At 36.2% G+C, this 13238-nt stretch overlaps 2 protein-coding genes and 1 long non-coding RNA gene across 20 annotated transcripts in view; 1 reads left to right on the forward strand and 2 right to left on the reverse strand.

Moving 5' to 3' along the window:
- The window catches only part of LOC118268738 (uncharacterized), a 242283-nt gene that overhangs the window by 218528 nt on the left and 10517 nt on the right, over nucleotides 1–13238 (forward strand). The gene's annotated exons all lie outside the window — the stretch shown is intronic.
- On the reverse strand, nucleotides 3142–3702 carry LOC118276665 (uncharacterized). Its single transcript, XM_050699745.1, is given in 2 exon segments — nucleotides 3142–3524; nucleotides 3527–3702. Coding segments are annotated over 2 exon segments (369 nt in total). The 5' UTR covers nucleotides 3665–3702; the 3' UTR covers nucleotides 3142–3293.
- Nucleotides 3746–13238, reverse strand: part of LOC118276662 (serine/threonine-protein kinase MARK2) — a 203074-nt gene continuing 193581 nt past the window's right edge. For 12 of the 18 annotated variants that reach the window (XM_050699704.1, XM_050699700.1, XM_050699699.1 and 9 more), the window contains 5 exons: nucleotides 7290–7361; nucleotides 5616–5675; nucleotides 4438–4549; nucleotides 3986–4145; nucleotides 3746–3897 (listed from right to left, as the gene is read on the reverse strand). In XM_050699704.1, the coding sequence (XP_050555661.1) occupies nucleotides 3839–3897; nucleotides 3986–4145; nucleotides 4438–4549; nucleotides 5616–5675; nucleotides 7290–7361 (463 nt within the window). In that variant the 3' untranslated portion in view covers nucleotides 3746–3838. Of the gene's footprint in view, nucleotides 3898–3985; nucleotides 4146–4437; nucleotides 4550–5615; nucleotides 5676–7289; nucleotides 7362–8941; nucleotides 12495–13238 lie in introns of those variants that run through there. The other 6 variants (XM_050699705.1, XM_050699697.1, XM_050699693.1 and 3 more) reach the window with 5 other exon arrangements.

Below are 13238 nucleotides of genomic sequence, written 5' to 3' on the forward strand. Positions count from 1 at the left end.
TACTAAGTATGTAGATCATTCCTCGGCGACGCACTATGCTGACCACTTGGCACATATTGTCCCGCTCCGCGTCACGCCCGCCACGTCACGCCACGTCACGTCACTGTCATACTCAGACACTTCCGATATAAATCGAATAATAATACAAATTCGAGTCAGGCGGCGCCACGCGCTCGCGACACGAGCTGTATGTCCCCACGTGGGGGAATATTACGTTACTTCTGTATCTTCTCGAGAACAGTGCAGCTTCTGTTCTGCAATGTCACGGACACGCACCAGCTCAACCTCCGATGTACACAGTTACGAGTAGTGTTGGGTAAATAGCCGGCTACTTTGAGTTATTAGCGATTAAAATCCATTAATAGCCATTAATAGCCTAGCAATGGATGATAACCCTGCTATTAATGTATATGTAGAAAAATAAATGCTTTATTGTAAAATCTGTGAGTGTAAACATAAATTGGGTGCGTGTCCGCAGTGTGATTCAACATATTGTTAATGTTTTTATTTATTTTCACTATTTGTATATGAAAAAGTGTTAATAATAAAATAAATAGGTACACATTTTTCGGGAAATTCAGTTTTGTTAATTTAGAGATCCAATACTATAAAAAAGATAATTACTATTGACACATCGCTTTGTGATTTAACCATCTACCTAATTAGTTACTTGACTTAATAAAGCGAGCTAAATAGGTAGGTGTATTTTTACCTATAAAATAATTTTAACCGATACGTAAAAATGTAAGGTATATTAAGTAAGTTAGTTATTAGCTATTTTGAGTCGATAGTAGGTAACATGCATGCGCACTTCCGACGTTTGGCTCCTAAGTTGGAACGGACGGGGGCTGCACTTAAGCGGCTCCTGCCCAACCTCGGGGGGCCAAATGCCTCCTGCCGCCTTGTACGCGGGGATCATGCGGTCCATGGCCCTCTACGGCGCCCCTGTGTGGGCGCCGAACCTGATGCGGCGGCCAGCTCGGGCGCTGCTCACGTCCCAGAGGGTCATGGCCATCCGGGTGATTCGCGGATATCGCACGATCTCCGGAGAGGCGGCTAACCTCCTTGCCGGACTATTGCCGTGGGATTTGGAGGCGAAGGTGCTTGCGCGCGTTTTCTGTTTGCGCGCCGACGCGCGTCGCCGGGGCGAAACTCCGCGCCAAATTAGTGCGTGGCGGGATTAGCTCCGGCGCGATCTCATGGCGGAATGGCAGCAACGACTGTCGCAACCGAGGGCTGGGCTCGCTGTCATTGCAGCCATAAATGTCCTCTCTTTGAGGAGTAGCTTGAGAAGCCCCACGGGGTCCTCACTTACCGCCTGACGCAGGTGTTTACCGGACATGGGAGTTTCGGTAGGTTCCTGTTTCTGATTGGGCGGGAGGAAACGCCCGGGTGTCATCACTGCGAGGACCGCCCGGAGGACACGGTGGAGCATACGGTAGCGGTTTGCCCTGCGTGGGCTGAGCACCGCCGTGTCCTCAGGGATCGGTGACGGTGACCTCAAGCGTCCGGCATTGGTTCAGACCATGGTGCGGAGCGAGGGGGACTGGGATGCCGTCTCCTCCTTCGTCGGCGAGCAAGGGTAGCTCGCCGCCCGACCAGAACCAGACCCGTGCGTGCGGCGCATCGCGTTCCGCGCGCGCCTCAAAAGCCATCAGACCACCACATATGGGGCCCAGTAGGGGTGATGCCTGATCCGGAGTTGCGGACTACCTAGCGGGTTTACCGGAGCTCCGGTTCGAAATGCAGGAGTAGGAACGGGGTGGTTTTTTGTCAGTAAGAGTCTTAAACTCCCTCTCGCCTCACCTAAGGCGAGAGAAGTCATTGGATGATTTCCCCCGGCCAAGTGCGAGTCGGACTCGCCCATGAAGGGTTCCGTAGCAGCAATTAGATGACATAATATCAAAGTTATAAAATAACTTGGTTTTGCATAGTGTTTGTATGAACGACAAAGTTATATTTGCGGTTTTTGAAAATGTTTTATTTCTTAAAAACTAATAATGATATCTCGTTCAAACCAATTTTCGTTGGTAGTTTCCATTGAAATCTACAGCATATATTTTTTTAGATTCCTCACTCTCTTATTTTAAAAGTTAGAGGGGGGGGGGGGACACTCATTTTTCCACTTTGGAGGCGTCTAACTTTCAAACGATTGATTTTGACTAAAAACGGTTTTAGAAACCTTAATGTCTTTTTTAAAGCCCTATCCATAGACACCCCTCATGGATATGTTAGCTGAAAAAAAATTTTTTTAATCCATTCATGGAGTTTAATTTTTAAATTTAATAATTTTTATTCAAAATTCGAATAGCGGTTATCCAAATACATCAACCTACAAAGTTTCAACTATGTAGGCCCAACAGTTTCGGAAATAAATGGCTGTGACATACGGACGGACGGACGGACAGACGGACAGACAGACAGACAGACATGACGAATCTATAAGGGTTCCATTTTTTGCCATTTGGCTACGGAACCCTAAAAAGGAGGTAACATGCATCCCCGCACCCACGCACCGCAGGAAAAATAACGTAGGTATATATCACACAACTGGAATTTGGAAAACAGACCGTTAAGTATAGATACGGAAAGTGATTTCCACATGGATTCGGAACCTTTCTATCCAACATCAGAAATCGATGAAATATCCTATGACTGTAATGAACCTACTCCGGTTCTCGAATCCGAAGTTTCGTTTAATCTTCGGCAGTAGTTTTTATTGGTTTACTGATAGAATTACTTGAAATGACGTTTTATTTTTAATTTAATATCAAAACCTATTATTTATTTTCATTTTATTCGTTCATTTTGGTTCCCGAAGGTTAAATATAAATAGAATTGTAGGACGAAATCTGCGAAGTTGCGGACGAAACTTCGCTTTTCGTTGAATTAGAGTAGGCCTGCAATAACAGGCCTACTTTTAAATTGCACATTTATTTACTATAAAGAAATATGATTAAAATGAGGTCTAACCTGACAGTCCTAAGCCTGAAAACCATGAAGGGAAATTTTCAATCACTAAAATAACATTAATAGCAGGGTTATCAGCCAAAATTGGCTATTAATGGCTATTAACTGCTTTTAATCGATTATTAGCCAAATGATATTAACCGGATTATTATCATTGCCCATCACTAGTTACGAATGAGGATTCGACGAGGAATAACAATATAAGTAGATGATTGTCAAACGCATCATTCGTAACGTCGCGAGGGGGAGCGGCCCGCGGCTCGTGCCGCCAGCGACGGTGGCGCCAGTTAATTTTTACAAAATTCGAAGGAAAGCGAGTCGATCTAGAAGTCGAAGAGCTCCGGCGGCGGGATGGGGTCCACGGGCAGGCAGTCGCAGCTCAACTCGAAGTTGGGCGGCGAGGGCGGGGAGCGCGCGCGGCCCTGGCGGCGCAGCGTGTGCACGCTGTGCGTGTAGCCGTACCCCGCGTACCCCGCGTAGTGCGCGGGCGGCCGCAGCAGGCGCGCCGGCTCCTCGCTGGCGGCGCGCAGCGACAGCGCCGAGCGCGGGCCCCGGGCGGCGGGCGCGCGGGCGACGGCGGCGCGCGCAGGTAGTCGGAGCGCGCCAGCGCCAGCTCGGCGGGCGTGTAGGCGGCCAGGAAGTGCGCCAGCGCGCCCGACGCGGTGCGCGCGCCGCCGTTGGCCACCTGCACCATGTCCTCGGCCGACAGCCGCAGCGAGTCCGAGCGGGGCGGCGGCGGCGGCGGCGGCGGGGGCGTGTCGCGGGACGACGACGAGCGCGGGGGCGAGGCGGGCGACTGCGGGGAGGGGGGCGAGGGGGGCGTGGCGGCCCGCCGCCGCCGCCGCCGCCGGGGGGGGTGAGCGGGCAGTCACAGCTTGAGTTCGTTTGCGATCTTAGACGCAATATTCTTGAAGCCAATGCTGGTGCCTGCAATTTAAACAAACACAAAGTTATAATGAGAATACAAAAAATCTTCCATCATACAATTTCTATCCATAGGTCTCCAACTACTCACCAGATATCCGCTTGAAGCGCACTCCATTGAGCGAGAGTCGCGGCAGCTTGCAGACCTCGATCTCCCACTGCACGAGGGAGTCTGCGTTGGGGTCTCCGTGCACGCACAGGAGCAGGAACCTCTCGCGCTGCTCGTAGTCGCAGTTGTTCGCATCAAGTACCTGGTGTAAAGGGAAATTGGGAGAATAATGTGACGTTGATGTGAAAATAAACATGTCAAGGATACTGAAAGAAATAACAGTACTGGAAAGTTATATTTTATTGAAGGAACTCTTGAATTCATATTAAAACAGATGACTTTAATCGCTAGAGGCGCCATCTGGCAAATGCAAAAACTATAATTCTTATGAACATTTTTTAAGGAAACTAGTAATTGACTTCTCTAGCTTAAGATACCTCTGTATAGAGTAAAATTACCCCTATCTTTTGACATTCCATGGTTTCTATACATACCTTGCGGATCTCCGCCATGATTTCGTTGGGGTCGCGTGAGGACGTGGTCTTCATACTCCACGTGAATCGCAGTACGCGCGGTTTCACCTGCTCCTCATTACCGGTTCCTTGCCTGTGTGTAATGTAGTATATTCTCCATTAGACGTGGTCAAATTATACACAAGAGTTGGGAAGAAAAATAAAACGGATTTATTAGCTGATTTACCTCTGTATAGCCTACGTTACCATCAGGGTAAATTTACAAGATAAAAATAATCGCTTGTAAGACTAAATAATTAGTGTCAACACTTTATGTGTAAATCTTTTACTTGATAATTTTAAATTAATTGGCTTCTAGATAATTATTCTACTGTAAAGTAGTGTTAGAAGTTGATTTTTTTCCATTTCGATAGAAACCCTGTAAAATAGTAACTGTAGTACTTATTTTGTAAATGTAAAAAATTGTGAAAAAATAAATAAAATTATTCACGAGACAACATTGAAATAAAATGTATAGTAATTTTGGAATTTAAAAATATATTTAAGTAATGAAAGAAATAAAATGAAAAATTAATCGTAAAATCTAAACTACTGGATGGATCGAGTATCTCCTATTTAATTGATGTGTATCATAGAGTAGCTAAATTCTACATTTGGCCATGCCAAAGCAGGGCTTACTACGAAATAGATACAATAAAAAATATTTATATATTGCTGTTATAGTAATGTTCTTAAGTAAATTTTCAAATAAAATCCATGTATATGGTATATAACTTGTGTAGTTTTTGATAAAAATCTCGCTGAGTAACTAAGATTTGAGACAGCAACTGCTAATAATGTTAAATGTTGTAATTAAAATGAAAAATGAAGCGCTGTTAGTACGAAAGCGCGTTGATTGCTCGGTTGTTGAAATAAAAACAAGAAAAATATCACAAAAATTAACATTAAAAAATATATTCTGAATAAAATATTTTTTCATAAAGGTTTTTTCTAAAATCTTATTTAAACAACCGAGCAAACAAATCAGCAACACAACTTGTAACAATTAGAAAAAAAAAACATTCAACAAAAAATCTAAGACGACCAAAAACGTCAAAAAAATGTCTTCATACTGCATCTAAAGTTAGGAAGGCGGTACACAGAGCGCTTCAGAGCCGGACAGTCAACAAACAAAGGATAAAATGAACTAGGATAATTACCCAAGCATGGTTTGTGGACTAGCTCCTACCGCATGCTTCGGGGTCGTACCGTCCAAAGGCCTAAAAACAGAAAAACATAAAACTAATGCTAAACACTAGGGGCACAGGGTGTGGCGACGAGTACATACATACATTGCACATTTGTTATACGCTGGTAAGAATATTTTATTAAAAAACTATATTAAAAAAACTCACTTTGTTACAAACGGATCTTAAAAAAGTTAAAAATAAAATATTAGGAGAATAAATAACCAAGCAATCTTGCAAAAATCCAGACCAGAAAAATAAGCCTTTAAAAGTGGCGCTATTGTCGCTTTTGGCTCACCAAAAAATTTAAGGTTTTTTTTCTATATTTCTGGTTGGATTTCGAATACCAGTGTATTACAAATATTAACAATGTGAACAGAAGTGCATTTTGAATGAAAAGGGAATCTCAAAAACACAAGCACACTAGGCAAGCGACATTGAGCACAGATCAAGCATTCCCGCGATATTACAAAAATGATTTCCTAATTTATTTTTATACTTACCTTGATGACACTAAAAATAAATAAAAAAAAAATGGCAAAACCATGCCTTATTGTATATTTTTGAATGCAACCTAAATTTATAGATGTAATTGATAAATAATATAATTAAGATGTCATGCAATGATTGTATTATATTTTTTAAATGGTGACCTGATAAAAAATATTGTTATTTTATAGAAGAATAGAAAAATGCAGCATGATTGATTAACAGCAAAAAGATTTCGAGTCAAAACGTCAGTAGTCAAAGAAGGAAAAATCAAAAATAGTAAATTTTGTTATTCACGAAAAAAAAACTGAAAAAGTAATCCATCCAATTTAGTACTGTAGGTTTATTTTTTTAAGGATAAATACATATATAAGAATTAAAAAAAGAAAAATGAAAATTTTCGCTACCTAATGAGAGATTGGAAAAAATATGCTTATTTTTAAATCTGACATGCAGTATTGAAAGTTTTTAATAAAAAGTTGAATATTTTATGTATTTAGAGGTAAATTCATGCTTTTTGTGGTTTAAATAAAGTAAGTACAAATCGGCTGGACTACGGTATTAAAACACACACAAACTCTTTTGAAACCCTTCGCTGAGCGATGTCGAAATATTGATGTGGATACGAAATGGCAAAATGTATGTGAAAATGAATGATCATACTGTTTTTTTTTTTGGGTTTCTATGAACATTCTTTAATAATGTGATTAGAATAAATATAATTTAACACTTTGACCGCTACGTCGGTCACTGATTTGCCTTCAACAATTTTTTTCGGCAGTGAGCTTTAGTAATTTACTTACTTACATCCCATTTCTAAAAATAGATTTTTTATATGTTACTTTTTGGTATTTGTTTTTACATTCAAGCTATTTATTGAGCTCAATTACTTTCAATGTCATATGGTAAGGTAAATCAACTGAATATATTGTATATTATGAAACACCTGTAAACAAACATTACTGTCTGTTCAAGTAAAAATAATATCTTTTTACAATAAACCATTTCACAGTTCAAACCAAAATTTATTTACTCAAACAATTTCGCCATCCACATCAACATCACCGAAACATAGCTCCCGAAATCACCAAAAATTTGAGTAAAAAACAAAAAAAAACTTGTAAAAACATAAGTTTTGGTGTCTGCCTCGCGGCCTACCTCCGTTGGATGTCCAGAGAGGAAAAAATACGCGGTTTAGCGCGCCCCGTGGACTCGCCCAATACCGACAGTCTGCGATAATACTTACCGTTTATTACATGTCATTTTTATTTTTCATTTCACCATTTTACATAAAAAGAAATCCCTAATAAATCTATTAAGTCATATTAAAATAGATTTCTTTTCTATGAAAATCTTTAAATATGTCTAAAAAATTTACTATCATTTATAAATTCTACTAAATCAAATTAAAAAAATATATAATTGAGCGACAAGACGGAATGTTATACGATTACTTTTTTATAATTTCTAATACACAGGGAGTTTGAAAAAAAGTTGGAGAGGTATAAAATAAAACAAATATTTGTTATTAAAAACTTGATTATTTGGAGAAGCATAACACATCCATTTATTGCGTATTGTCAAAACAAAAAATAGGAATCCACTTCAATACATGTGTACAATTACATAGGTCAACTTAATTCACATAATAAAAGTCTTTAGCGTTTGTATAATTCAAAAACATTCGTCATTTATATAAACTTTTAACTAAATTTCTTTACTATGCTATAGTAGGAAATATTTTTGAATTTTACTAAACTCCAAATACTAAAAGATCACATTGTTTAAATGCATCTTAAATCAATGCCCATGATTTGGAACACAATGTATTACGATACCAATTAAATATAATTTTCTATTGATTTAAATGTACTGGGAAAATGCAGCGAAAACATAAAAGCATGGACGGCTGATAAAATATTAATATATATGTGTTATATACTTAAACAAACGCCCCCTATAGGGGATGAGCAAGGCTCTAAGATAAAAAATAATAGTTTATAAAGTACCTACTAGGTACAGTCATAAAAATAAATAAACTATAGTTATTTTCTAATCGTTATTTTATCATAATTTGTTATGCTTTTCCCAGTGCATTCAAACTTGAGACACTTTCGTCGTTGAAACGCAAAAATAGGATGAAAAATAGACAAAAAAAAATCTCGGCTGTAATGTATTAAAATTAAATATCTAACTACGCTTAGCGAACTAAGTTAGAATGTATTGCATTGTTCCTACATCGTGTAACAGTTACAGAATAATCATATTGCTTAAAGATAAAATAAAAAAAAAACATGTTCGCAGAAATAAAAACTGCACTATTCGTGTGCGTAAAAATTATAGATTGATATATAATGTACATATATTATTCAGATATATCCAATAATATATTTATTCATCTATATATTAAATTAAATGTCAAAATATACTCGATGTCGTACTCAAAAATATTATTTTAAGGTAAGCGTCCACAGGCCCGTATCGTACGCATCGCACGTATCGTACGCATTCCGTATGACGTCATCGGTACGCATCGCATGTAGGCATTGCCGATGATGCGGTCCGTACGATGCTGATACACGTGGTCAGTGGACGCCATGACAAACTAAAATCCGTTGCGTGCGATGCGTACGATGCGAGCCTGTGGACGCTTACCATTAAAGTGCTATAGTTTGGATTGTAATGTTATATTAAGAATATGCGTCAGAAAATATTGTGGGATAATACATTTGAGTATTACATTTCGATTGAGAACTTCGATATTCCTATTATCCTTCGTTTTATTAATAATAAAGAGTAATAAAATACAATTATCTTTTCACACGGGTTTATTTCTTACAAGAGCACCTAAGTTTTGACATAATTTGTTCAGTATTCTATCTAACGTCCAACAAATACTGGGCCGACGGGTATACCAAACTACTACAATTGTACATTTCTTCAAGTTCCTATAAGTAAGAGAATATTTAAGTTTCCTCTCAATTTAGAAAGACAGCGACACTTTTACTGTTAAAAACGTGTAGTATTATAAAATTTTATCATATAATAGAAAAGATGTAAGGGCGTCTCGGTAAATAGCCAATATTTTAATGATATTTTTGTACTAATCGGCCCTTATATGTAGATAGATATGAGAAGTATGTGTGTGTATGTTACAACGGCCAATGAAACGCCGAATAACGCTTCACAAGTATATAGAACGCTTATATACAGTGTAAAGCATCGTAATCAAGAACCCCATTTTATAATGAAAAAAATAAAATAATAGAAAAGTTAATATATAATTAGAATACGCTTACAATTACCACATATAATGGACTTCTCATGAAATATAGAAAAGTTTTATTTTTTTTTAGAAAATGCTCAAACGTCGACACTCGCACGCTTTTATGTTTATTTTATATAATATTTACAAAAATTATTTAAACACCTTACTAGTATGAACGAACTAATGAGTCAAAAGTATGGAAATATTTAATGAGAAATGTATAAAAATCCGTTTAAATTTTAGTAAAAAATATTTTAGAATTGGACATTAGGTGCAGTAAGAAAAGTAATGTCATTTTTTGTACAAGGTATAACAGTGATATTACAAGTGAAACGTTTATTCCTTAGAACTTTATATTTAGTAGTATAAATCCACATTTACTGGAATGACACACAATATAAAAAATTAAAAGAAAACTCAATGTCTACTGTGATCATCAAACATTTTAGGAACAAGAATAGAACCGTTTTATTTAAATGCAATCTTAATTTTACAACTCGTACAAAAAACAATGTTAATTTTTCAACTGAGACGGATTCCCTACTTCTAAATGAGGGGGAGTAAAGGACAGGAAAGAAAGTCCTTTACATTGCAGTTTTAAAACAAAATGTATTTTTTTTAATTAAAAAAATATAGCTGCCTAAACATGTTGTGGTAACATCTACTGAATGTTTGTACCGAAGCCTATATTCCTGTACCTTATTCGCTAAAAAATACTATTTGTATGAATTAATATATATTATACACAAAGTATTATATAATAATATATCGATCATTATCTCACTCACGCCTTAAATATAATCATAATTGCGTTGTGGACCATTTAATTTTAGTTTTGAAAATATAGTATAGGTACAGAGTATTAGGTACTTTTGTAGATTTTTGATATTTTTTTTGATATGGCAATACCGTGTACAGTGTTGCCTTTATAAAATTTTAATAATTTGTTATATTCTTTTCTAGACTCATATTTTTGCAATTGAGGAACTTTTTAAATAGTGATATTGTAGAAGGAAAGGCATGTAAGGGGTTTATTTGACCTATTTCTTTGCATGAATCAGTTAATTTACTGATACAGATGATCATTACAAATTATGTCATTTTCCCTCCACATAATTCACTCTTCCAAAAGTCCCTCTGCTTGTAAGATATATTTTCCAATAAAGGATATATTTTATGGTCCACATAGAAACCCAACAATGAGATTTTCACTACAGAAATATTTTATCTATACATTTAACATAATAATATATGAAATACAAATATACAAAAAAATATTGTATCAGTCAATGAAATATTTAACGATCTACAGAATTCAGAATTTAGAGTTTAAAAATAATAATAATAATTAAAAAAAAAGAACGAAACAAGATTTGTGCTTTTTTGTGAACTTAAATATAATACAAAAAAAGAAAGAGAAAAAAAAACGAAATATATATAATATGGAACCCTGGAATGTTGAAAATTCGCTCGAAGATAGAAATCTATAATTCTTATGAGCTAGTGATGAAATGCATACCGCGACGGGACTAGTGGTCCGCTACACATTATTTTAAGAAAATATATATTGTATCATAATATAGTATATAGACATTGGCAGTACATAATATATACAGAGTTAAAGATACGACTATACACATACCGCCGTACTCATTATCATTTAATTGCTACTTTAACCCAGTCCTTAGCAATTGTTTTCGATACAAAATCGTTACTAAGGAATAGTTTAAGTAATCATTAAATGTGTCTGAGTGCGGCAGGTAAGTGTCCTACCAATCACTCAATCTTGTTAATATTAAGTTTCGAGACAAAAACTAGGCCAACGCCTATAGGCAGAAAGGGGTGCAGAAGTCTTATTTTGTTATTTTATTGGAAAATCGCATCCCTCATGAGTTAATTGAAAGAAATAGAGATTACTTACGTAGTCGACTCTAACTATGTCTTTCTTCAACTCTATTTACATTATTAACTACCAAAATCTGATTGTTTAGCATATAATCCCCAAAAATAAAATTAAAACAGTATTTATTACCAATTTTTCTAGATATCAAAAAATCAATAGAATTTCAATAAAATAACGTGTAGACAGAAGTCGTCGCGATTATAATCGTTTCCATAATGACGAAATAATAAATGATTACAAATCTTTTAATATTTTTAATTTTATATGTAAACTATTAACTTTGAAACATCACGGTTACGCCAATTATAAAAAAAAATGATTAACACTTACAAACAACATCTTGTTTTAATTATATGTATATACAGTGTATCAATAATATTTTATATTGAGTATCTATTCAAACAGTCTTCAGTAGTTAGAATTTATTGGAAAACAAAATGGTTGAGAATATTACGGTTGGTAGATATAGTTTTCCAAATTAGTAATTTTCCAGTTTATGAAAATCAATATCTAAACTCTCTTTCACTCTTTTTTATAACAAAAATGAGAGAGGTGACCAGTAAGTACCTTTGAACGAGTTTGCTTTATGTTTTAAGTAATCGAAATGCGTTCTGATTGGTTGTTTTATTCGAGCCAGCCAATCAGAGCGTTCGCGTCAAAAGCGTTCTCGTTTCGATTACTTTAAACGTAAAGTAAACTTATACTAAGGGTACAGATATTTCTTTCTTACGTCTGGAACGACATGTAATACACGTATACAGAGAAACAGCCATTTTATCCTCCAATAATTTCAAAACAGTTTTAATAACAAGAATCTATTTCAATATGTCTGACTGAGTTGCTGTATATGTCAACTAACAACAACAACAACTAACAAAAATGTTATTCAAACATTGTGATATAGACCCTTAGATATAATGAAAATATTTTCTACAACATAGAGGAGAAAAGAAGAAAAAATCTGAGTCATATTCAATACTTAAAGTACCAAGATCAAGTATTTAAAGATACATTTTGTTAGTAAATATTATCAATACACTGAATATTTTATATAAGCTCTACGGGCCAACGACTGGCTGATAGAGCGATCGGTACTGTATACAATTCCCTATAATTTATTTATAATAATTAATTATTTTAAATCTTCCCAGCACGTCCGCTCCCTGCGACGTTTCAAGGATTCTGATTCAACCTGCGTACAACGGAACGGGTAAGCGAATCGACCAATAGCGTGTCGAATCACCCCCCTCTTCCTGATCCGGCTCACTTTTATTGGCACATTTTTTTTAACTGCCACTCTTTAGGATTGCCATGCCAGTTAAAACACTGTTGCAATGTTGACATATCAAAGATTTTTTTTTCGCAAAATGCATTTTTTTTAGTTTAGAAAATACACAATAAATGTTTTTTAAACACAAAATTAATGGCAATCCTATAAACAAATAAATTCTCGCGCCGCAACACAAGATGCACAATACTGAACGTAACTCCCTCCGTTAAAAAAAAAGATTATCAGAAAAAAAAAAAACAAAAAAAAAATCGTATAAAATTCCGTCACGTCGCAATCAAAAGGGTTGTGGAATAGACTAGAAAAGCGAAAAAACCGTAAAAACCGGTAGAGGTCGCGACCGTCGACGTTCGTTAGTAGAAGCGTACGGTTAGGTAAAAAAAAATATAAACGTCAAACGGGGGATGCACGAGAGATGTAATCTACATTATTTTTAAATCTTTTTTTTTAATATTTTTTCCGTACACCTCTCTCAATGTCGACGAGGCACAAACCGTATACTTACTTAAAATATTTTTTTTAAGTTTATCTATCGACAAAGCACTACTGACAACACTCAAAGCATGTAGGCATGTCTGTAGCCTTAGCACACACTTTTGTTTAGCAAAAAATAAAAAAAAAACTAAAGAAAACAAAAAGGGGAGTACA

This window comes from Spodoptera frugiperda, chromosome 17, assembly GCF_023101765.2.
Source record: "Spodoptera frugiperda isolate SF20-4 chromosome 17, AGI-APGP_CSIRO_Sfru_2.0, whole genome shotgun sequence".
In the NCBI taxonomy this organism is placed as follows: Eukaryota; Metazoa; Arthropoda; class Insecta; order Lepidoptera; family Noctuidae; genus Spodoptera; species Spodoptera frugiperda.